This window comes from Stomoxys calcitrans, chromosome 2 (genome assembly GCF_963082655.1).
Source record: "Stomoxys calcitrans chromosome 2, idStoCalc2.1, whole genome shotgun sequence".
In the NCBI taxonomy this organism is placed as follows: Eukaryota; Metazoa; Arthropoda; class Insecta; order Diptera; family Muscidae; genus Stomoxys; species Stomoxys calcitrans.
In genome coordinates, this window is record NC_081553.1 from 144162157 (window position 1) to 144188331 (window position 26175).

At 35.8% G+C, this 26175-nt stretch overlaps 1 protein-coding gene across 2 annotated transcripts in view; it reads left to right on the top strand.

Annotated features, from left to right (window-relative positions):
- The window catches only part of LOC106091372 (glutamate dehydrogenase, mitochondrial), a 28634-nt gene extending 2653 nt beyond the window's left edge, over positions 1–25981 (top strand). The window contains exons 2-6 of one of the 2 annotated variants that reach the window (XM_013257872.2): positions 13330–13922; positions 23572–23733; positions 23803–24007; positions 24364–24402; positions 25171–25981. In XM_013257872.2, the coding sequence (XP_013113326.1) occupies positions 13330–13922; positions 23572–23733; positions 23803–24007; positions 24364–24402; positions 25171–25442 (1271 nt within the window). In that variant the 3' untranslated portion in view covers positions 25443–25981. The remainder of the gene's footprint in view (positions 1–13329; positions 13923–23571; positions 23734–23802; positions 24008–24363; positions 24403–25170) is intronic. The other variant, XM_013257873.2, reaches the window with a different exon arrangement.
- The last annotated feature ends 194 nt before the right edge of the window (positions 25982–26175 follow it).

Here is a 26175-nt window from a genome sequence, read left to right on the forward strand (position 1 = left end):
CAAAGACTAGCAGATGCTATCTTTGACTGGTCTTAATCTTCGACATATTTGCATAAAAATTACTAGAAGCATGTTCCTAAATTCAATTGAGAGCTCATGCAAGGCAAGCGATTACATGTTTTCCACTAGCCAACTCTATTGCTGAATACAAAACTCTTATTTTAGCTTTTCGTATAAAAAAAAATGAATCTGAAATTCTCTTACATATAAGTGCTAAAAACACATTGAAACGATGTCTCTGTGTCAGCAATTATCGTCTAAATATAATCTATGCCTTTAAGATAGATAACCATGGTCAAAAATAGGGCAACTGATATTAACCTTCAATTAATTGCTTTTGTGAAAATGTACCATTATTGAACAAAGCGCCATTTATATAAAACAGTTGTTCTTAAACTCCGATTTAATATAGATGGATTTTAAAGTTTATTGTACGTTAAGTAAAATGGTTATAAAACTTTGTATAATTATTTTCATCGATATCAAAAAGCGTTGCTTTTGTTTTGCACGACACTATACATATATACATAATATATATGTATGTATGCTTCTGAAAGAATATCAATAATTAGGGCAGGTGTATTTGTATTTTTTTCTGAGATTATTATCTTCATAATTGTATTTGTCAAAACGATTTTTCACGTGTGGGTTCAGCATATTGGCCAGTTTTTCGTTTTATTTTCCCGCAAACAAAGTGCCTTAATTATATAAACACTTTGTTTGTGTGAAATAACTTAAGTTATTCCTAGGGCGAAAGAATTATGTGAAGTTGTCATTTATTTTGGCACGATTTTTAAAGTTTAGAACTATATATTAATTGTTTATTAACATAATTAGCAATCGATGCGCTAAATAATTAACTTTTTCTTTAAGATTGTTTTCATAGTTCGTTTAAAATGTTGTTTTCATGGTTTTTATTTCAAACAGTTACAATTTGCTGTTGTTGTTGTAGCCACATTTTCATGTGGAGATGGCGATCCTCGTCTAGCCTCTGTAGGGGAGTAAGCTTGTTCGGTCCAAAGGAACGATCGCCAATAACCCAGGTTGTCATATCGAACATCATAGGCACTCAATATTTGGCGCAAGAGCCTGTGCCGCCCGGCCCCTCACGACTGCCGTTGCAGCTGCTCCGTATGTCCGCGACGGCGGTTGCATCTGCTCTGTATGGAGCATTCCACTATCCGCAACCTGTGGACTCGCCCTGTAGTTCGATGTTAAGCGTCTCGTAGCAGCACGTGAACACCACATAAATTAGACCTCAATGTTCCAGCCTGTGTGGTGCTCACAGCTATCCCGTGCCGAGCAATTTGCTCTCCGCTAGTTGCGTTGTTGGATTTCGCTATTGGGTGTTATTGGATAATTTTACATATTTTTAAAACGACTAACTTAGGTTTTCTTTTTCGATGCTACTTTTTTGTATTTAGAGCGCACAACAAGCCGATTTTCTCTGACGCCCTATCTTTCTGGTATGTTATATTTATAACATCCAATTGGAAAGTTATTTCAAGTTTGTCATCGCTCAACATCGCCTTTATGCTCAGTGACTTTAAAGTTACCAATGCTCTAACCATTTATTGCATCTCTTCTTGTGCCACCATTTGGATAGCAACTCTGAAAGTTGTATACATCGTGTGGTAATTTTTATGGGATTTAGATCAAAAATTTTTTTTGTGGTGGGTGGTAGGTCTACATTACCCAATTCGGTTCATAGCCAGGTAAAGCCTATTTTACTATTTGATCTTAAAAAGCCGCTTGAGCATATTTATTATGTATCTATACTAGTTGAACCGGGCCCTCTCCGCTGTGCCTTCTTTTACCTTATATGGAACAAAATTATCCTTTGAATAATTATTTTCGACAATTAAGGAGTTTCTAGTAATACTCCTGACTTACAGTATAACAATATAAATGCCTTTATTTGAATCCCATATTATCTTTATTGGTCTATGAATTCGCTCGGCGGTTTTAGGGTCATCTAAGTTTGGTCGCTAGATGTACTCCATTTTTTTTTTCAATTAGCCCTGAAAAAAAAAATATCAGCATCGTGCTCTACTCTAATATACCATACCATTTATTTAAATCCCATATTGTCATTGCTTTACGGGGAGTTTATGGGATGAGGCGTCACCCCAACATTTGGCTCCAAAATTGTTGATCAAATTAGTTTTCTAATCTCAAATACCTTCCATTTGAGCCACATATTGCCATGGTCGGTAAATTCGTACTTTTTGTGGAGTGTTTTGGGGAAGAGGCGGTGCCATAAATTCATGGACCCACATTTGGACATCAGATTTGTATTCTACTCCCAAATACCTTTATTTGAGCTCCATACTGTGAAAGTCACACTGACCTGGTCGGTAAATATGTCCGATTTAGGAGAGTGGGGTGGTCCCTCAAAAACTTAGCCCTGAAAATAAATCAGCATCGTGCTCTCCTCTCAAATATCATTTTTTATTTGAACCCCATATTGCTATTGGGCTCAAAATTGGATATGATTTTCGTTCTCTTATCTCAAATACCTTTCATTTAAACCCCATATTTCAAATGTCAGCAAATATGTACTACCGAGCTCAACTCTCTTTAAGACCCAAATTGTCATGACGAGCAAATACGTCCTATTTGGGGGTTGTTATGGGGGTGGGACATCCCCTAGACAGTTGGTCCCGAGTGTTGACTTCGGATTCGTGGTTTACCCCCAATTACGTTTCTTTAGAGCCTCATATTTCCATAGACGGCAAACATGTTCGGTTTGAGAGAGTTTTGTGCGATGGGGCGGCAGTGACTTGGCACTAAAAATATCTTATCAGATTCGTGTTCTATTCTAAAATACCTCTTAATTGAGCCCCATAGGTGGTGTTATGGGGGTAGGATGGCCCCATAGACACTTTTTCCCAAATATTGACATCAGATTCGAGCTTTACTCCAAAAGATATTTCATTTGAGCCCTTTATTGCTATGGTCGTAAATTTGTCCTCCTTGGGGGTGTTTTTGAGAAGGAGCGGCCCCTCAAACACTTTGAACATTTGAATACTCAAATACCTTTTATTTGAGATCCATATTGCTATGGTCAGTAAATAAGTCCTATTTGGGAATGTTTTGGGGAAGGGATGGATCCCCAGAAACTTGGTCCCATATTTGGATAACAGATTCGTATTCTACTTGCAAATACCTTTCATTTGAGTCTCGTACTACCATGGTCGATAAATATGTCCGATTAAGGGGTGTTTTGGGTGGTTCCCCAAACACTTGGTTCGACCATTGGGTATCATATAAGTTTTAAAATTTTAAATACATTTCATTTGAGTCCCATATTGTTGTGATTGGCCTTTATATATATTTGGTAGGTTTAGGGGGTGGGCGGCCTCCTTAGGTACCCCATCCGAAATTTAGATACCAAATTTTTGTTTTTAGGTTACTATGAGAAGGCATACAAAATTTCGCTTAAATCACACCAACCATTTCCGAGATCTGGCGTTTTTAAAAATTAGGTAAGGGAGAGGGTCCGCTCCCTTCAGATATTAAAAAATGTTCTACACTATTTTCACCACGGGATCATTATGCTCCATCTGTGAAAATTTTGAGTCTAAACGGAACAGACAAACCACTTTCCTTGTTTTAGTTCAAATAATATTTTAGGTATGTTTTAGAATTTTCCTTTTCTTAAGCTCTTTTAAAGCAAAGTTGTAACAATTGTCCCCTATATCTTCATAGTTATCGTTATACCACGTTACTTTCTTTATATTTCTATTTTTCATGATTTCACTAAAAAATCTTAAGTTTAGCACAATTGCTATGAATTAGCCTGTGAGTCGATTGTCTAAGCACAATTTTAATGTATTCTAGTTAAATAATATTCTTAACTAGATTTTTCCAAAACTCCAATATGATTAAATCGTGTGTTGTAATTTGTTTTTTTATTTGCATGCACAACATGTTAACATGTGAACCACGATTTCAATGCAAAACAAACAAATCTAAATGCATATATTTACAAATTTCTAATAGTTGTGATAAAGTGTTTATAACCATCAAGCCTCAATCTCTAAGCAATCATTTGTTTGATCAGTGGTTAGCAATCATTTTATCACTTGACGTATTCAAAAATGTTTAAACTTCACATAATCGAGCGTATTAACGATTCGGTATATACTTTCGTTAGCTTCAGCGTACACATTAGAAATGCATTAGTTCTGTTTTTATCGCCGGAAATAATAATAAAATCCAAATTGGGTTGGCAACTAAATTTTTTCTAAACTCAACGCATAAGGCAATTTGTTCGCATGATCAATAGCGTGTTATCATACTGATAAACGTAGTCAAACAGTATCAACAAAACAAACAAACAACGTATTTAAGTCGTTGTTTTCATCTAAGTAAATCCTGTTTTAACTAGCATGACGGCTAAAATAATTAATTGATATAAGAATCAATATTTAGTATATATTTTATCAATTATTTGATACTTATTTGTATATAAAATGCAAACAAAAGAATATCACAATTGTGTATGATGCAGTATAGGTCGTTATTCAAGTTCATATTTTAAGCTCAGAACAATAAATAAAATAATAAATATATTTCGCTAAACGTAATAGGAACTCCACTGCACGAATTTTTATTTGAACAATTCCAAAACAAACCTCGTTCTCCAAGGCAAATGTATTGACATTAAATATTCAAAAAGGCAATAGGGGACATTACGACACAATATATAATGTGTTTTTGCGAATATATGATGTTGATTTTGTATATGAATGCATACGGAGGAAGTCATCATTAAGACGCCCCCTTTGGGGAACAAGGTTGATCCAGCGCATATTCACCCTAATATGACCTTTTGACTTTTTCTCAAAAATTATTTCCTGTTGCGAAAGAATGATCTTTTGCATATGAATGACTAAAATAACGTTTGTTCCATTTAATTATTATATAAGGTCACACACAAACCAGTTGAAATTATATTTTTTGAAAAAACTAATTTGTTTTTTAAATCATATGTATCCAAAACGGAAAAATGTGTCAAGTCTTATAACTTTCACAAAAAGCCACATTACCTATGAACAAAATGAGATATTGATCGTAAAAATCGTTGTACATACTTCGTTTTTGTTAAAAATTAAGAGAAGGGTTCTCGCTTTAAATAGAATGTACAGTGGTGGCCATAAAATAATGGGTTTGGATACGGTGATCCGAGAAGACCAGACCAATACATAATATAATCATTATTATATAATAACCACAAATCGGTCATGATTTGAACAAATATTAAGATCAATTGAAAACAGCTTTCAGCAATGGTAAAACTGAAATTATGGAAACAAGGGGCTGAAGAGACGACATGAAGTTTCTTTTCCACCTCACTCGGGTATTCGGCCATTTCGCTGAGAGGAATGTAAAGTTTAAGCAGGTCCCATATATCTGTAATACACCCTGGAACAGTCTTGCCATTCTGATTCTTCCTGCGTTTATTCTGATGCCTGATGTCCGGAACGGGTTGCGTAAAATCTGTTCATTAATTTATTACACACGGGCTGATTATTGGTTGAGTAGTCAGTTGTTCCACACTAAAGTAAAATCTCCAATCAACATTGCACAAAACCAGGGATAGAATTACAGCATACGTGAACAATTAAAATTGTTTGAAAATTTTTGTTTTTGCTTTACCGCATTCGTTGACGAGTACATAATCGAGTATCAGCTGTTCGAAATCCACTCGTGAGCTCAGGAGCAATCGAATGAAAAAAGTAATTTATATGAGGAATTTTTAATTTATGAGTTTTCTGCGTTAACAAAAGAATGTAGTAATTGTATAAAATCTCAAAAATGACTAAAACACTGAAAAACAAGATAGTTGCGGGCATAATTGTGCACTTCCGCCACCTTAAATAACAACCGAATGAAAAGTATGGCAACAGCACTAAAATGTCCGTATTTTTTAATTTTCAAAATTTATTGCTGTCGCCCTATACTAAACGAATTAGTGGTACGATAGCGGCGTTTATTAAGTGTCATAAATATAATAAATATTTTTATTTGTTTCTCTTATTATGAAGTCTTGTGACAAATTACAACGCTTATCAATTTACTAAGCTGGCGTATGTCGTTCTTATAGACGGCAATGGTTCACACACACACCCAAGGAAAAGAAAAATAAAATCCACCTGATTACAATGTGTGACGTAACTACTATAGTACACACTTAAAGATTTACTTAACAAAATCTGCAGTTTTAATTTCATCTCTGCAGGAAACGTCTGTTGGTTAATGATCTTGCTGACGAATTTTAATAGTACCCATTCGCTGTCGTCTTCTGCTATGCTATTCGTCTATGCAACTTCATTTCTCTTTAACCATTTAAAAATACCACCTAGTGCAAAAAATGCCAATAGCTCAACCAAGGAATACTGGTCAGGGCAATTCCACTACTTAACCAAATCATAAAAGATTAAAAATTTTTAAATTTTTTGCTATACAGAAGTTAAAATATTTGAATGCATACTACTCCTATTCTCAATAAGTTATTTTTCCTTTTTATTTATTTGGTTTCGCATACAACAAAATTTAAAATCTTATAACTACAGTATGTGATGAGCATTTTTATTTTAAAAGAAGGCAACATTGAGTAAAGTTTTAATTACATTTACAATTTAAATTAATCAGAAAGAGAAAAGCATATACGTAATAAAATGTATATGCTTTGAAAGTATTTTGTAACATCTTGTTGAACTTATTTGCGTTGCCAGTAAGGGTTTGTACTCTATGCGGCTTTTTACGTGAACAACTGTCAAAATCTATATAAAAAATTTGAAAAATGAAAAATGTGTGAAAAATTTAAATGCTAATTTAAGCCCAATGACTTAAATTTAGCAATTAGGCACAATAAACCTAGCTGTTGTTATTGTAGCCACATTATTATGTGGAGGTGGCGATCCTCGTCACGCTTCTGTAGGTGAGCAAGCTCGTTCCGGTCCAAAGGACTGATCGCCGGGGGATAGGGTGGTCATTGGTTATTTAAAGGCGCCATTAACTCGCCTTGTCATATCGAGCATCATAGGCAACAGTATTTGCGCAAGAGCCGTTGCCGCCCGACCTCCCACTAAGACGATACCGCTGATTATCCGCGACTGCCTTTGCAGATACTCCGTATGGAGCATTCCACTATTCGCAACCTGTGGAGGCGCCCGGTAGCTCGCAGCTTAGCTTCTCGTGACAACAATGAACACCACACAGATCGGACCTTAATGCCTGTGTGGTGCTCACAGCTATCCGGTGTCTAGTGTCACATGATGACAAGATTATGTTGGAGAATTTGTGCATTTGCCGCAAATATATTTTAGTAAATAAAGATATTTTGTTGAAGTTTTCCACAACTTAAAACGGAGTGCCCTGCTAAATTTTAATTAGTCATTATGGTAAACATACCATGAAACGATTTTCGTAAGACTGTATTTTGGAAATATGTATGATATTCTCGTATGGTCATATTTTGTGGACATCGGTTGAAAAAATTTGCTTAATTTAATTTGCAATTACAGAAAATTTATTCCTCTAGCCGAACGTAGAATAGATTTCCAAACGCTTCAATTTTCTGCGCTTCTTCTCCAATCACTGACACCAAGTTTCGTAATGTCGCTCTCCGCTTGGACACTCCATTGGAGTTTTGATCTTCTCATTTTGCGTATTCTATTATGGTCGCCTTCAAAAGACTTCTTTGCTGGAGCTTCTTCATCCATTCTGACATGTTCTAGCCAAGACAACCGTTGTATTTTGATGCGTTTAATTATGCTGTCATCGTCATACAGCTCATGCAGCTCGTGGTTTTTTTGCATATTTTGCAGCCAATTTCGTTGAATTTGCACGATTTTATTTGAGCAATTAGGCCACTTTTATTATTTTTAATATTGCAACTACTCGAATAAAGAAATGGATTCTCTTATGAGTCTTGTTGTTAATGTTTTAATATTTTAAATATTTTATTGTTAATATTTTAAACCAACTCCCATATGTATCAATCATTCGATTTTTACTTATAGAACCATAACAAGATAATTTATTACGAGGACTGCCATATATATTTCTGGCATAATAATTAGAAACAAGAAAAAGCGTGCTAAGTTCGGCCGGGCCGAATCTTATATACCCTCCACCATGGATCGCATTTGTCGAGTTCTTTTCCCGGCATCTCTTCTTAGGCAAAACAGGATATTAGAAAAGATTTGCTCTGCTATTAGAGCGATATCAAGATATGGTCCGCTTTGGACCACAATTAAATTATGTGTTGGAGACCTGTGTAAAATGTCAGCCAATTCAAATAAGAATTGCTCCCTTTGGGGGCTCAAGAAGTAAAATAGAGAGATCGATTTATATGGGAGCTGTATCCGGCTATAGACCGATTCAGACCATAATAAACACGTATGTTGATGGTCATGAGGGGATCCGTTGTACAAAATTTCAGGCAAATCGGGTAATAATTGCGACCTCCAGAGGCTCAAGAAGTCAAGATCCCAGATCGGCTTATTTGCATCTATATCAGGTTATGCACCGAATTGAATCATACTTAACACTGTTGTTGGATATCATAACAAAACACGTCGTGCAAAATTTCATTCCAATCGGGTAAGAATTGCGCTCTCTAGAGGCTCAAGAAGTCAAGACCCAAGATCGGTTTATATGACAGCTATACCAGGTTATTGACCGATTTGAACCATACTTAGCACAGTGGTTAGAAAGTATTTGTGCAAAATTTCAAGCGGCTAGCTTTACTCCTTCGGAAGTTAGCGTGCTTTCGACAGACAGACGGACATGGCTAGATCGACATAAAATGTCGCGACGATCAAAAATATATATACTTTATGGGGTCTCAGACGAATATTTCGAGTAGTTACAAACAGAATGACGAAATTAGTATACCCCCCATTCTAGTGTGGAGGGTATAAAAATAATGATAAAATGCGAACAATAATAAATATAATGCATATATTTCCTATCAAAAACGTTTTTTATTGTCTTTCAAAGTTTTCTCCAGCATGATTGATACTCTTTGTATTCGGTCAAACCACTCCGATTGCGACACCTCCAAAATATGGTTGAACGCTTCAACATTATCTTCTGGCGAAGTAATCGTTGACCACACATAGGTCCATTGTTCGTCACCTATGACGATGTTATAAACGATCCTATTTGTTCAACATTTCTTTGCGCCGATCGTGTGAGAAATGATCGCACGAAAATTTTCACGAGTTAGTTTCATTTTTTTATGCATACTTGTACTTTACATACCAAATGTTTGCCAAATAAGGCAGAAATTTAAGCTTCTAGGGGCCGTAGACCGCTAAACGAGAGTTCGGTTTATATGGGAGCTGATTCGGGGATGTTGGAAATCATAAAAAACGCCATGTGCAAAATTTCAACCAAAGCGGTTACCTATTGTGGCTTCCAGGAGTTTAAGATGCCAATTTGAGAGATCAGTTTATGTGGGAGATATATCAGGTTATACACCGATTTGAACCATACTTGACATGAGTGTTGGAAGTTGTAACAGAGTACTACGTGTAAATTTTCAGCGGATTATAATTTGGGCTTGTAGGGGAGCATGAAATAAATCGAATGAACACTTTATAAGGGAGCTATATCCAAATCTGAACCGATGTGGACCATTTGAAATCCCCAACGGCCTACATCAATAAGAAGTATCTGTGCTAACTTTCTACGTCCGACTGCTTTCGTTATTTTCTCCGACAGACACAAATGGTTAGATGGACTTGAAATGTCAAAAGATCAAGAATGTACATATATTCCTTATGGGGTCGCATATCAATATTTTTAGGCATTAAAATCGACTAGATTGGTATACCGTCCCTATTGAGGGGAAGTTTTATAAATACATATATGATCAGTTGTTATTATTTGCCGGTCAGCTAGGCAGAAATATTTGTTAGTTTTTGGCATTGACTTCGATTTTTTAAAAAAATGTTGGCGATAAGTGTATAATTTACATAATTCATGTTGCAGATATATCCCCAAAATTGCGCTAATTTATCTACCGCTTTTTTCACTGCTAGAAATAGATATTTTTAAATGATTAACGCCAAGCTAAAATATACGTATAAACCTCCAGTTACGAAATCGCTACGCTCTGCAAAATAAATTTTTGTGACAAAAGTAAATAAACTTTCCTTTAGAAAAATCCAAACGTGTACATAAAAACATATGAATATGTGATTATATACATACATTAACATATCTACTTTGTGTGATATTTTCTTACTTTTATACCCAAGTCACCTGACTAAAAAGACATTGAGCAAAAAAATGTGGCCAGATAGACAATGGGGACTGGTCTTAACTCGTAGTTCTCGAAACGTTTGCTCTTTTAGTTGTTTGTGTATATAAATGAGTTCAGTTTGCTCTTTTCATGTGAAAACTAAAGAAACCCATGGCACTCTCCCTTGGCGGCTTTCACGCTCTCGCTTTTATTCGCCGGTTGAAATGTGTGCTTTTTTACTCTCACGCAAAACAAGCTGGTCCCTACCATATTAAAATAATCAACAACAATGGCATTTCAACCTTAGTTGCTATCTGTTGCCATAGAACGCGCACGCCCCACATGACGATTGATCGAGCCCCCTGCTTTGACAGTTTTTACGTTGTTGTATGACTATTATTTTTTTCAATGCTCTCTTGTGCTGAGTTGTTAACAAAGTGTTTTTTTCTGTTTGTTTTGAAAATACACGTTTGATTTTCATTTTAAAATACATTCCGATTAAACTGATTTAAATTCTTGATCGTCGCTGTGCAGGAAATGTCGGCCAGCTAGGCAGAAATGTCATATTTTTCTTTAGTTCTTCTATTTGATAGGCAAATTAGCGGATGAACTGATTCTATTTGCTGTATTCATTATCATTAACGAAGTTTTTTCGGTAGTTTGCTCGCAGCGTTTTGTTTTTGCCCTCTTTCTCTTCATTTCGCTTGTTTAAACTGATAAATTGAAGAGTTTTTATGCGCAGAGCACTTGACATTATATGACTATCGCATAAAATATGTTTATATAAATTTGATTATAAATGGGTGTGCTGTAGAAAATGTTTCAAATATCAGTACAGTTGTACAAAATATGGTTTTTTGCCCAAGTATTTAAAACATTTAGTCTCTCGATTTTTTTAAATTACTAATCTAAATAAAGCAACTATTCAAAAACACGGATTATCTAAAAACGATAAGACATTTCAATGTCTATGCCATAGCACCGACATAGCAACAAAACAAAATTTGCATTGCAGCACAAAAGAGTAGATAATTGTTTTTTTAAACCGGTTTAAATTTTTCCTTTTGGTTATTGAACAGTCCAGTAATCTAAATAGAAACATAAACGGAAGTAATGCTGATCAACATCATCTGGGGCCACCGTAAAATGTAGCAACTATTATGCTGAACGTCTGGATTTGTGCCCGTAAGAGTACACATTTTTCCAACGTTGTCTATGCTTTGAGTAGAGGCAACGTACTTTGACAAATGAGCCAAATCGGTCCACATTTCGATGTAGCTTCCATTAGGCCGTTAAGGATGAACTTTTCCACAGTGACTTCTGTCAGGACTCTCATCATATGTTTTAACTTCTTGAGCTCCTAGAGTTCGCAATTTTTAACCAATTTGTCTGCAATTTTGCACGATGTCTTCTGTCATGACTCCCAATGTCCATGTTAAATATAGTTCCCTAACAGCCCTGGCTTTGCCATATGGCAACAGGATTGTCCAAAAATATTCAGCAGAAAATCACGGTGATTCGGGTTAAGTGATGCTGCTGCACCATAATGGAAAATTTGCTAATGTGGGGTGCGTCCAGAGGCATCTAAGTCTGAGTCGAGTAGATCTGGCTGGCAGTTGAACAGATGACGTGTGTCGTGTGATACCAGATCTCAATCGGGACACACATTCTGCAGGTTGGCATTAATCCTAACTCTGTATGAGTTGAGGCGGCTGCAACTGCCGGAAATAAATTAGGGCAGAACAACTCTGGTTTGCCGCGAGAGGTCGTTCTCCAAGGACCACATTCACCCGATAGATATTCACCGTATCGGCTACAGTTTCTGCATGAATGTTGTCTAGTTCCATTTGATTTGCTGTTTTTTTGTCTTGTGTGTTGGTTTTTGTTCTTCTGTCGTTTTAGCTGTTTGTACCTGACTTGATTGTATCTCTATCTGCATTTCTCCATATACTTTTTCTCTTCTATCTTTTGTTAGGGTGGCAAACATAATGGACCTAAGGTCTCTGAGTGAAGCGGTGTCCTCCAACCGAAAGTTATCTAACCTATTCGCTTAATTTTTATGGTATTTTCAATAGCAATACATTCAATATCAATATATTCATGTTGATGTAGCCACATTTATTAGCAAGCTCGTTCCGGTCCAAAGGGCCGATCGCCGCGGGAACAGGGTGCCAATAACCCGCCTTGTCATATCGAGCATCATAGGCACTCAGTATTTGTGCAAGAGCCGGTGTCGCCCGACCTCCCACTGAGACTCTCCCCTCGATACGGCTGATTGTCCACGACTGCCGTTGCAGCTACTCCCTCTGGAACATTCCACTATCCGCAACCTGTGGTAGCTCGTAGCTGAGCTTCGCAGCACCTACACTGCATACGTTCAAAGTTTTCAAACAAAACGCACCCATCAAATTATATACATGTATATTCTTACTTGTTTAAGATATCTTTGGTATGTATGATACCAACATATAAATTTCCTGGTAGTATTTCAAAAGTTTTTATTATTAGAAATTTTTTGATATCAAAACTACTTATAATATGACTTTCTTATCGTTTGACAAGAATTAAAAAAAATACATACATATGTGTTTGGAATATATAATTTTTAAAGATGACACCCCTTCCGATTTCGTGGATATTATCCAATAACAACGTCGACTGCAACTTGTTTTGCGGGCACGTTTTGTTGAAACGTGATATATTATTAGATTCCTGACACAATTTAATTTCAATGCATTCTCTTCGCATCCATTGTGTTGTAATTGGGTTGAGTCAATAGACCCTGAAGAACCTTGAAACTGTTTTTAGTTCTTGGGTTCTTATTGCTCGTTTTAAAATACACATACAACCTTTATACTGTAAATCATAGAAACACACATGTTTGGGTTGTACAGCTAAATAATGTTTTGTTTTTACAGAAATCGAAAACATTGGCACCTGCCCAAAAAAAAATCGAATATACTTAGTTTTTTCCTGTTTGTTTTTTTTTTTTGTTTAACATTTTTTTTTGGTACAATGTAAATGTGTATTGCAGAAATAATGAAATTTAATTATGTGTTTTCCAGGTATCCGTTTTTCGATGGACGTGTCTCGTGATGAAGTCAAAGCTTTATCCGCCTTGATGACCTTCAAGTGTGCCTGTGTCGATGTTCCATTCGGTGGTGCCAAAGCAGGCCTGAAGATTAATCCCAAGGAATACTCCGAACATGAATTGGAAAAAATTACTCGTCGTTTTACTCTTGAGTTGGCCAAGAAAGGTTTCATTGGACCCGGCGTAGATGTACCTGCTCCCGATATGGGTACTGGTGAGCGTGAAATGTCTTGGATTGCTGATACCTATGCCAAGACTATCGGTCACCTGGATATCAATGCTCACGCTTGTGTAACTGGCAAACCTATCAACCAAGGTGGTATTCATGGTCGTGTTTCTGCCACCGGCCGAGGTGTTTTCCATGGTTTGGAAAACTTCATAAATGAAGCCAACTACATGAGCATGATTGGCACCACTCCCGGCTGGGGTGGCAAAACTTTCATCGTTCAAGGTTTTGGTAATGTTGGTCTTCACTCTACCCGCTATTTGACCCGCGCTGGTGCAACATGTATTGGTGTTATCGAACATGACGGCTGCATTTTCAATCCAGAGGGTATTGATCCTAAGGTATGAAAATAATTAATAACAGTACAAGTGGCTAGAAAACGTATAATTATGTTCACTCTTATCCGGTTGTCGAAGGCGTAGTCAAAATCCGACAATTTTACAAAACGGTATAATGGTTTCAAATACGAGCAATCTATAACAGCACAGCACCTACTTCAAATCATACACTGGCGTTAGTATTTAACATGAGATGGTGCCGCTGACCCCATTTCTTTAAAGGTCACAAAAAAAGACGTACATATGTATGTGAATTTACAAAATGGTGGTCAAATGCTGTACACAAAAGGCAGTTATAAATTTCAGCGGACTCGGAAAATAATAGGCATTTTATGAGTTTATAGCAACTACATCCAACTATAATCCGACGTCAAAAGCTACAATCCAAGTCATGGTTCTACATTTCAGCAATATCGAATGAAAAATGTTACCTTTATGAATGTATATCGACACGGGCTACAATGTGGCATATCAATTTTTATTTCCTATGGAGCATTATTTCGAACTTAAACTGTCTATGGGCAAAAAATAGTTTAAACTACTTTTGAGGCCAATAACTTCATATTTAACGTTTAATGAGTGATTACTACCGGCAGACATGCGGACATCACTAAATTGTCTTTGATTTTTAAAACGATCCAGAATAATTTATAGAGCCGATGGTTAATATGTTGGCTGTTTACTTTTTTAGGTAACTGCCGTCGCACAGTTGGTAACTGCCGTCACACAGTGGGATGGAAAAAATAGTTGAAATAACTCTGCCATTTTGGAACGGATAGAGATATCTAAATACATGGTTTTAGCTGAAGTGTTATACAGTTTATATGCAAAAATGCAGGGCCCTAGAAGTCTCAGGGGCCCAGTGGTGGGCCGAGGTGACAAACTTTGATGTCACCTCGGCCCTATAAAATTTTGTTCGGGCTGTCGAAAGCGCATTTATGGTCCGATTTTCAAAATTTTGATGGAAAAAATAAATACAATCAACCTTTTTTTGAATCTCTAGTTGTGTTCTTACCTGTTGCGAAGGGCTGGGTTATCTTTGGCAGGGGTAAAAACACTTCATGTTTTATGACATATTTCGACTACATACTTAATGCAATTAAAAATAGTGGATTAAGGTCAAATGCAAATTGCAAATTTCGCCCATGAAATCAATAATTTTATATTGCAAACATATAAGTAATGAATAAACTGCATCCCTTGGTACACAGTTATAATTTCGAGAAAACTTTTCTGTCATGAATGAATGCCAAAATGACTGAGGTGTGCACATTGTGCATCGATGCCGGATTTTAGTCGTAATATTTGGGTAGAACCCAAAATGAGGCCAAAAAATACACTTTTGTGAAAAATAAAATTCAAATTGAAATTATAAAAATTTATATAAAACCAAAATTATATAAAACCAAAACTACTTAAGATAGAGTTAAAAGTTTTTACAAATTTGTAGATGTATATCTTTTTTAAAAAAATGAGTAAAAATTTTGGCCTTATTTCTTGATGAAAACACCCAAAATCCCACACTGGGGAAAGACGTTTGCAAAATTTACATTTTTTAGTAAAATTCCGTAGAGACCTCAATCCTTGGATGGCGCAAAACATTTTTTGCATACAATTAGTTATTACTTGGGTTACTACGAAGGTTTTCCCAATTTTTTTTGTTAAAATTGCAAATTTAAAAAAAAAAAAAATATACAATTCGCAGATCTCCTTTACGAGTTAAAGCAATTTATAAATATTACACTTAAAACGCATCTACATTAACTCTTCTTTACAGTACAGTAAGTAAAATTGATAGTGCTGGGTCAAGTTAACTGTATGGAGAGATTACCTTTTTTACGAAAAAATTACAAAAATTGACTTTTTCACATTTTTTGATTTGTAGGTTTGGTAAGGTTAGGTTTAAGTGGCAGTCTGCCATCAAACTCACATAGACGTTTTTGTCCATTGTGATACCACAGGTATAGAAGAAGGAAGATGCCTTCTAGTTCCTACCGTTGAACCGTTCAGATCGCTTTAAAAAACCCAATAACTTGTGAATGTTCACATCCGCTAAATCAGACAGGTTTTCAAAGAAATGAGAACCTAAAGTGGAACTTCTTCTAACTGCTAGTGCGGGACACACACAGAGAAGGAGTTCTATAGTCTCTTCTTCTTCGATGTCCTCACAGCTTCTGCAAACGTCGTTGCAGCCGATTAGACAGTGATCTGTTATGACGGACACAATGACTGATACGGCTATTCTAGCTAATGACAACAAAGCAGTAGACGTCTTCAAGTCTAGATTAGGCCACATAGTTTTGAAATGCTCACAGCTCCCTCTTTGAGACCATCTATCATCGGGCCTGGTCCTGAAAGCTTAGCTTACACGTCGCTAGAGGCATACCCGCAGATTTTTAGTATCCCTGAAATGTGTAGGATAGTTCTTAGTCTCGCAAGCTCGTCTGCTTTAGAATTCCCTGGGATATCTCTGTGGCCCGGCACCCAGAACAGGTGAATTTGGGCTGGTCAGCCATCTCGTTGAGATATCTGTCGGACAAAGCTAAATCAAATTAGAAAGGGATGTTGTTTTTGTTGTTGTAGCAGTGTGTTGCACATGAGATGGCAGCCCTTGGTGATGAAGGATTCCATCGGGTCAATCCGGTATGTACAACCGGTTGCTATGGGCTTGCAGAAAGTGATCGATCGATAATGCTAATTAATGGGTCTATCTCTCTTCGCTGTACCACAGTAGTAATGTAAATTTTGCCCATGAAGGAACAGGGGCAAACTTCTCACATATAAATTAGTGCAGTCCGATTCAAGTTTAGGGTCAATGATAAGGGGCCTGCCTTTTACAGCCGAGTTCGAACGGCGTGCCGCAGTGCGACACCTCTTTGGAGAGAAATTTTACATGACATACTACCTTACAAATGTTGCCAGCATTAGTAGGGGAAAACCACCGCTGAAAATTTTTCTGATGGTCTCGCCAGGATTCGAACTCAGGCGTTCAGCGTCATAGGCGGACATGCTAACCTCTTCGCTACGGGTATAAAAATATTAAAAACTTGCACCCGTTTTTCGAATGAGCTTACAGTCTGACGTAAGTCCTTACGCAGAAACGTTGTACGAAACAATTTTTAATTATTTTATTTTTTTTTTGTATTATAATTGAAAATCAATTTGGACCAAATGGCCCATTAGCAACAGCCAACGACCTACATCAATTAGAAATATCTATGAAGAATGTTATGCGTATAGCCTCATTCGATAGAACACTATCGTGATTTCGGCTATCTGTTGAACGGACTACGAATTTTTTTTGTTAAATAAGTCGATGCCACATGGTTTATTCAACAGAAAACCACCTAAAAATGCTCATAAAGTAAAATTTCTTAATATGACTCTTTCTATATATATTCATCTAGCCAATACTTATAACTAAAGTACAGTTTTCACTCTTTTTGCGACCTAATATCTATGGAAAAGAAAAAAGCTAGAAAAATATATCAAAAAGTTTAGGTACACAAACCACATCTCTATAAATTTATACTATTTTACCGGACTTTTGAGAAACTTTATGGCACTTGACATTGTCCGTAAATAGTTAGAGGGTGTAGGACCATTCCAACATCTTCACAAATTCAATTTATAGTACCAAGGTATAGCTCAAAATACATCAAGGTGCAGAAATTTCTTTGTAAATGCGAAAATTAATTACGAAATTGAAAAAAATTTCGGTAAATCACATTCATGTGTACAGGGGTCATAAATAATTCTATAAAGCCGAGATCAAAGAGACCTTATATGTTATCGTCCAGAGAAGGACGCTCCATTTTGGTCACATATTCTGAAATTGCATAAATGTTGTCAGTTAAGTTGACGTTAGATGTGTACGAATATAGAAATAAAAAATTTAATCGCCATACTGTTCAAAATATTCCTTATAGAGCCGGTTGTGTACGAAGTCAAAAACCTTTACTTTCAAAAGCAAGACAAATAATTCTTTGGAGTTTGCTACACAACACTTCAGTTGTCGACATCCTTTTTAGAAAATGTTGGGCTTAGTGATGGGTTAAAATAGACGATTTTTGAGTAAGATGGTTCAATAAAATATGGGAAAAACTAATGAGGCTTTTAAAGAAAAAAATATTGTTTCACAGTTAAACCATGACATTACCTCCTATGGTTTGGGGTGCCCTGGCTTTGACAAACTAGTTTTTATCGCGCAGAAATGGATAAACATATTTATATACACCTTTTCTGGCTTATTAAGTAGGAATATGGAACCAAGTGCGGAAAAACGTGGCACATTTCAAGCAATTTTGATTTTCAACCAACCGTTGACCTAAAAAATATGGCTTATGGAGTTTTGGAATTATAACAAAGTGATTGTTAAGAGATTTTACACCCGTAAAAGCATCTGGCACGAATCCATCAGACACAATCGGAGAATAACTCAAAAATAGAATCCAAGAGCACAATTCATCTAAAGAATGCGTAAAAACTACTCTATGAAAGGAGTGAGCATATAAAGGGGAAGTCGACAGCCAAATTCTGGTTAAAGGCGTGAATCGACGATTGAGAGCAATTTCCGCACCGCATCTAAAGGAGGACCCACGAAGTCATGTCACACCTAAGCCAGTAATCGGCTTGTTGTGCGCTCTAAATACAAAAAAGTAAGCTTGAAAAAGAAAATCTATATTATTCTGCTATAATATTTCCGTGCTACTTACAAAATCCCTAATTGTTTTCCATGTCACTCCCCTAAGATGGTTCATGTCTGATATAGTGTCCCCAACTAAGTGCCGGTATCTGTTAGACGCGAAAGCCGGGCAGTGACAAAGGAAGGAAATGCTCCAACTTCTCATCATCTTCCCCGCTTGCCCTACACATGCTATCACTTGCCGCACCGATGTAGCATAAGTGAGCTCGTAGTTCTATGTGTCCCGTCATGATACCAATAGCTATACTGACCTTCTTACTTCCTTTCAGTAATAGCCTCGTCTTCTCACGATTTGGATCCCCCCATAGGATTTTTGCCGTCCTACCGAATGTTTCGCTGTTCCAGTGTTACATGCCCACGTCGTCCACGCCCTTAACTCGGACTGCGTTGACCCGAAAGGCTTCAAGTTAACCAAGTTTATTGACGGCAGTCCTCTTGCCTTCACCGCCAAATCGTATGCCCTTTCATTCCCCCTTACTCCGTTATGACCCAGTAAACTATCCCCTGATTCACGCCCCATTTCTACGTCTACGGTCCGTCTAAATAGTGCCCAACATCTGTGAGCCTTCTCAGTACGCTTCTGAATGGGACATTTCCAATTCACTTTTCCTGTCCAAGATCACACCTAAGTATTTGTTCTTGTCAGGGTCATGGGTCACACATGTTAAACCTTTTTAGTTTTCAAAAAAAAAATTATGTGCTTAATGTACGAAAACTCTTTTGATATGATTTCCGCAAATTCTTTGTGTTTACGCTGTATTTGTACCTTCTCTCTGTGCTTGGAATTTGAGAACTCGAGGGGGTTTTCCGATTTTTTAATAAAAAATTGCCTATTTTGAATTACATATAGCACCCGTTTAAGTTGACATATATTGTTCAAATTCACCTTAAAACATCTGCAATATGTTCTCTTTACAAACAAAAAAGAAAAAAAGAAGGTATTAGTTTTTTTCAATAAAGAATAATCAATGTAAATACTTTTTTGACCAAAAAATGCAAAAATATTCTTTTTCACATTTTTTGACTTTCAAACTGTAAAACTTTTACTTGACCAATCAAATGTGGACACTTTTTGCGGCAAAATCTTTGTACATTTTGTCACGAATCCAAATCATGCATAAAAATTAAATCGAACCACAAACGCGTAAATTGCAAATACGAAGCCAATCCCGACAAACATTTTAACAAATAAAAATTAAAACTATCCCGGAAACCAGTGAAAATATTGTATGCCTCAAGCGAATTTTTTGTAGTGAAATTTAAGCACTATTCAGCAAAAAAAAAATAATTTTGAAAATCGGACCACAAATGAAGATTTGGCACCTAGGGCCTTAAAATTTTGGACATGATCCCGATAACACCTCAGCTTTAACTATTCAAATTTCAAAGAGTTGTCTCTATCCGTTCTCAAATGGCATACTATTGTATTTACTAGTTTTTTTCGATTTTGTCCCACTGTGCGTCGTGGATACCGGTTAAATATGTGATGATCTATATTACATTGAAGTCCAGTGCCAAAAAATTAAATATCTATATAATAATGGTGGGAATATAGCTATTATATTTGGTAGACACATGTGCACGAAAACTATGGCATTCCATAGGTAGTTGTTTTCCAGAATAGGGCTTCAAGTCAAGCCAAGTATAAAGATTTAAATTTTCAAAGAGGAAAATATCCAATTGGATGCAGGCAAGAGAAACGCAAGAGAGTGTGGCATCAGTTAACGACTTAATCCCGCACGGGATAACTTAAGCACCACAAAGGCTGGAACTTGGAGCTCCGATCTGTGTGGTGTTCATTGTTATCGCGAGAAACTTAGCTGCGAGCTGCCGGGCGCGTCTCGAGGATGCGGATAGTAGAATGCTTTATACGGAGTAGCTGCAATTGCAGTCGTCAACAATCAGCGGTATTGAGCGGAGTCTCAGTGAGAGGCCGGTCGGCGTCGGCTCTTGCATACATATTGAGTGCCTATGATGCTCGATATGACAAGGCTAGTTATTGACGCCTTTAAATAACCAATGGTCATCATGTTCCCGCGGCGATCGGTCCTTTGGACTGGAACGAGCATGCTCAGCTTAGGAGCTAGACAAGGATCGCCACCTCCACATATAGACACACATGTGGCTACAACACAACAACTAGATGATAGGCGTCGGCACAAAAACCAAATACTTACCTATATTTATTGCCAACCGATCTCACGGCAGAACATAAAAATAATGTTCGCTGTGTTTCATTTTAGTCCTACCCAGTGTAAGTCAGATGTTCTTGATGGCATTTCAATGCAACGTCGTCCTGGATAGTTATCAACATAATGAAATAAAAAGATAATAATTACCGCTTAATCACATATGTGTTAAAGTTTGTAAGTTAATTTAAACTCTATTATTCAATTCGGCCGATTTGCATTAACTAGTTATGCTAAAGAAGGAAATTTCTGTGGTAGTTGCAAGTGTTTGGAGCAGCACAGTATTTCTCTAAAGAACATTGTATTTACAGCAAATAATTCATCTGATGAAAGGAAATTTGTGATACTTTATATCAGAAATTATTTAAGTATGCTCACATAAACAATATTTTAGGTAATAAAATTGATACAAATTTCGCAAGTTTAATGCCTGTTACATTTTCCACAATGGCAACAATAGCATGAACCGATAGTTCGATAAAGACAATAATATTTGCCCAAATATCATATCAATATATATGCATATATAATATATTTATCACTTTTATTTATTTGTAATTAATCAATCAACCTCCCTTAGTGAAATATACATTGATAGGACCGAAGTTTCATTACACAAAATAAAAAAGAACTATATATAAATATTTAGAACTTAAACACATGAACATACAATCGAACTGGTGAATTTTGCAACCATTAACATAAAAAATAAAAAACTTAACAAATAAAAAGTAAAATAAAAATCTAACACGAACTTTTCCCTACGTTAAAAAAAAATTAATAATAAAAAGCAAATTTTCAAGGAAAACTCGAAAGGAAAGACCTTAAAATATGGCTCAATAAAATACAGCAACAGTTACTTTAGCTGCTTAAAGAACAGAAATAACGAATTAAATTTCTTTTGAATGCAAAAGGACTTACAGCAAAATTTTTTTTAAATTTTGCGGTAAGGAATTCCACAGAAACGAAACCCAAGCTAGCTACAAGCTACATACGTAGCTACTTTTGTTTTTACCATCCGTAATGAGAATTTGTTAACTCAAGAAGATCAGAGAAAATATGCAGCGTATTTCCCTTTTTCAATAATGACGACATTTGTAATGTCTTCAGCCATATACAACACCGTTACGAAAAGCTTCGGTCATTCACATGCCGTTCAAAATCCGATAATACCGGAAACATCTTTATATTGAGTTGAAAACTTTAACCGAACAGCATTAAATGATTTAGGAGAAATGTCCTCGCTGCTCCTTAATGGGATATTCATGGCAAATTTGACATTTTCCTATTCTATATAGACGGGGAATGGAATAATTTCGGGTTTTCGGCAAATCTATGTTGTTTTACAAAAAAATTGATGCTTTACAGATTCAGAAAAAGATTGTATAAATATAAACTCATGTATGTAAATGTTCATATCTTGATATATGCATATACAGTTGGCCAATTTTGAAATATTGTGTCAGTATAAAATGGTAATTTTTAATCGGTTTGTGAGGCTATTTTGTCCCATGCTAAAAAACAATGACTAAACCTATAAAACTATTTTAATTTTAAAAAATTTTCATAATTTGTTTTTTAACCACATATCCCAAATACAATATATTGTCTTATTCTCCGTTTTATTCTGATTTATAATATCAATTGGTTGGTATACCCTCCACCATAGGATGGGGGTATACTAATTTCGTCATTCCGTTTGTAACACAACGAAAAGACCCCGTACAATATATATATTCTAATCGTCGTGACAATTTGAGTCGATCTAGCCATGTCCGTCTGTTGTCTCCCTGTCCTTCCATCCATCTCTCATCTGTCTTTCTGTGGAAAGCATCCTTGCTCTGTAGGAGTTGCTGCAGCTCCATCTGCCGGAACGTTATTGAGCCAGATATATACCATAATGATGATTTGGATGGTCTCTGCGATAACAGCCCAAAAGATATTTCTTAGACAGCATGTAGTTATGTCTTCGCACTGGTAGGATCTTGATGATGGAGGTGGTTCACATGAGAACTGAGGAGACAGCCTGTTCCTCTTGAGCCATTGGGGGCGGAATTCTTATCCGATTTGGCTGAAATTTTGCATAGTGTTTTGCTATAATTTCAAACGACTGTAATAAGTATGGTTCAAATCGGTCTATAAACTGACATAGCTGCCATATAAACCAATCTGCGATCTTGACATCTTCAATCAATAAAGGGCGCAGTAATTATCCGATTTGGCTGAAATAACGCCTAAAGTGTTGTCTCCAATGACTATGCCAAGTATGGTCTAAATCGGTTTATAACATGATATAACTCTCATATAAACCGATCTCCCGATTATATTTCTTAAGCCTCTGTCCCAATACTTATGCCATTTGGCTGACAACGGCTTCGCACATGACCTTTAACATACGTGTCAAATATGGCCTGATACAGAACCCATGTACCGATCTGACTTCTACTATGGTCTCCAACATTCAATTCAATTATGGTCCATAACCATAACTTGATATAGCTCCAATATCCTTTGTTTGCCCAAAAAGAGAAACCGAGCAAAGAACTCGACAACTGCGATCCATGGTGGAGGGTATTTGCGATTCTCGTTTTCTGTATATTTTCTCATGTTCGAAGTTCCATAAAAATAATAAATTTTATTGTATTTCGAATAGGCAAACCTCCTACGGGAAATTTGAATAAACATAGTTTTTTAGTTTTTTAATGTTCTTAGCAAATACAAATACTTGATAAAAAAAATTAAATTCATATATTTGCAGGCTTTGGAAGATTACAAGAACGAACACGGAACCATTGTTGGTTATCCTCATGCCAAACCGTACGAAGGTGAGAATCTGATGTTCGAGCCTTGCGATATATTTATCCCTGCGGCTGTTGAAAAAGTTATTAACAGTGAGAATGCCCACAAAATCCAAGCCAAAGTAATTATTCTACTGCTGTACAACGTCATATGTGACTGTGAGTGACTGCATAAATATAAATTATTTCAGATTATCGCTGAAGCTGCCAACGGACCTACCACACCTGCTGCTGATAAAATCTTGATTGATCGTAACATTTTGGTTATCCCCGATTTGTACATCAACGCTGGTGGTGTGACAGTTTCATTCTTCGAATGGTTGAAAAATTTGAACCACGTTTCTTATGGTCGTCTCACTTTCAAATATGAACGTGAATCCAACTACCACTTGTTGGGTAAGTTGTTATTTGACTATTGTCGCATTTAAGGAAATGTTCTGTTAAAAACCGCTTTTTAATTTAAGCTATAATGATTTTTAGTTGAACAAAGCTTATCCTAATTGCTAAAATTTTATTTTAATGGCCAGATTATTTTCAAGTCAAAAATTTCCCTTTACATTGGTTTTTGGTTGGCTTATCGACATGACAAAAGTTGATTTTTATTTAATTGCCTAGCGTATAAGTACTTGCCAACACCATAAATTCATATAAATTTTAACTAGTATTGTGTGTTGTGTGTGGTACATTGCATTTTACCATAGTAATTTGTTTATTCTTTTTCCGTTTCTCTATTTCTCCTTAAATCAATTTAGCCTCAGTACAACAATCTATTGAAAGATTTATTTTGGACGGTACAGTTTCATATTTTTTTTTGTTTTACTTTAGTTCTCTATGTATTATATTCCCATTTTCCTTATATATTTTATGACATTAATTATTTTTTTTTAATTATATTTGTTATTTGTTGTGGAAAATATAATGGGTTGGTTCGAACATTTTAGATAGGTGGGGAATTTATGTATTTACATCTGTTGTTGTTACATGTTAAAAATGTTTAACCAAAGTCTTTAGTGTCTAAACGGGCCAAGAATATTCCACATAAGTTTTTCGCGTTATCGTAGTCCAGTTACAAATGCAAAATAATGATGTCGTCATCTGAAATTCATAAGGACCTAATTTAACTAATTGGATTTTGCTTTGGATAAATAAAGTGTTATTAACAGCGTACACGGGTCGACTTTACTGTACAAGTATTGAATACACATTTTCAAATGCCTACTCTAGAAAAAAAGATAAATCGAGAAGCGAAAATAAATTGAGTTTTGAAGCAAACGAACGCTTTTGTATTTCAGATAACGATATAAGCGATGTTTATTTGATAAAATAATTCAGAATAGTAGAATTTGTTGAATGTAATCACCGGATTGTATGCATTTTATTTAATTCTGTGCGCTATGTTTTGCTTGATCTCCCTCTTTTATGTATGATTAGTTTTTGTATTTCCTTTTCTTATAAACTCTGCTATGAATTGCCAAAACGCTAATTTTTTGTTTTATATAGATACATCAATATATCAATATGTTATAATTTACGTATTTTATTCTTTAATATTTCTTTAGAATCTGTCCAAGAATCTTTGGAGCGTCGTTTTGGCCGTGTTGGTGGTCGCATTCCAGTGACTCCTTCCGAATCTTTCCAGAAGCGCATCTCTGGTGCTTCAGAAAAGGATATAGTTCACTCCGGTTTGGATTATACCATGGAACGCTCTGCTCGTGCAATCATGAAGACCGCAATGAAATACAATTTGGGGTTGGACTTGAGAACAGCTGCCTATGTGAATTCAATTGAAAAAATCTTCACCACTTACCGCGATGCTGGTTTAGCATTCTAAAAAGCTTTAATGGCGTGTCATCTTGTACACAGCGGATTCTTTTTATTTAATTTTAAGCCTAAAGGAAAATAACTTTTTTAACTTTAAAACTCAAAATTGAACAAACCACTATTAAAATCCAATGCACTCGAAAAGTATAATTGTAAAGTTCTTCGAAGCAATATATATATTTTTTTTTTATCAAAACAAAGTTGATCAGCGCTGTTTGTCACAAAATGATGTCAGATGTTAATGGCCCGTCATTACATTTGAACTCGTTTTGATTTCAACAGTTGTTGTGATTTTATTTTTTTGTATTAAACGTATTAAATAGTTTTATTTGTATTGCTCTTTTAATTTATTTAAATTTGTTATGTTTCAAAACTATTCGTCTGGTTTCCTGATTTCCGTTTCTATTAAGAACTACAAAATCAGTCAGTCCATTAAGCAAATGCATTTTAAACAAACATATAAATAAGCATTAAAGAATAATGTGAAGATAGCTTAAATTCAAAATAAAAATAAACATAAAAAAGTCAAGTCAAGTCAAGTTAAAACAATTGTGCTTGTATTATTATTGTATTACAACATGGGTTTGCTTTGGTGAATAAACTATTTTGAAAATATAAATACTAAAATTTTAATGCAAGACAACTGAAAAATATTTGATATACTGGGTTAAAAAAATATTTTGTTTATTGGTATTAGGGAGGGTAAAAATCTGTATCTATTCTGGTTTTTTATTACGTTTCCC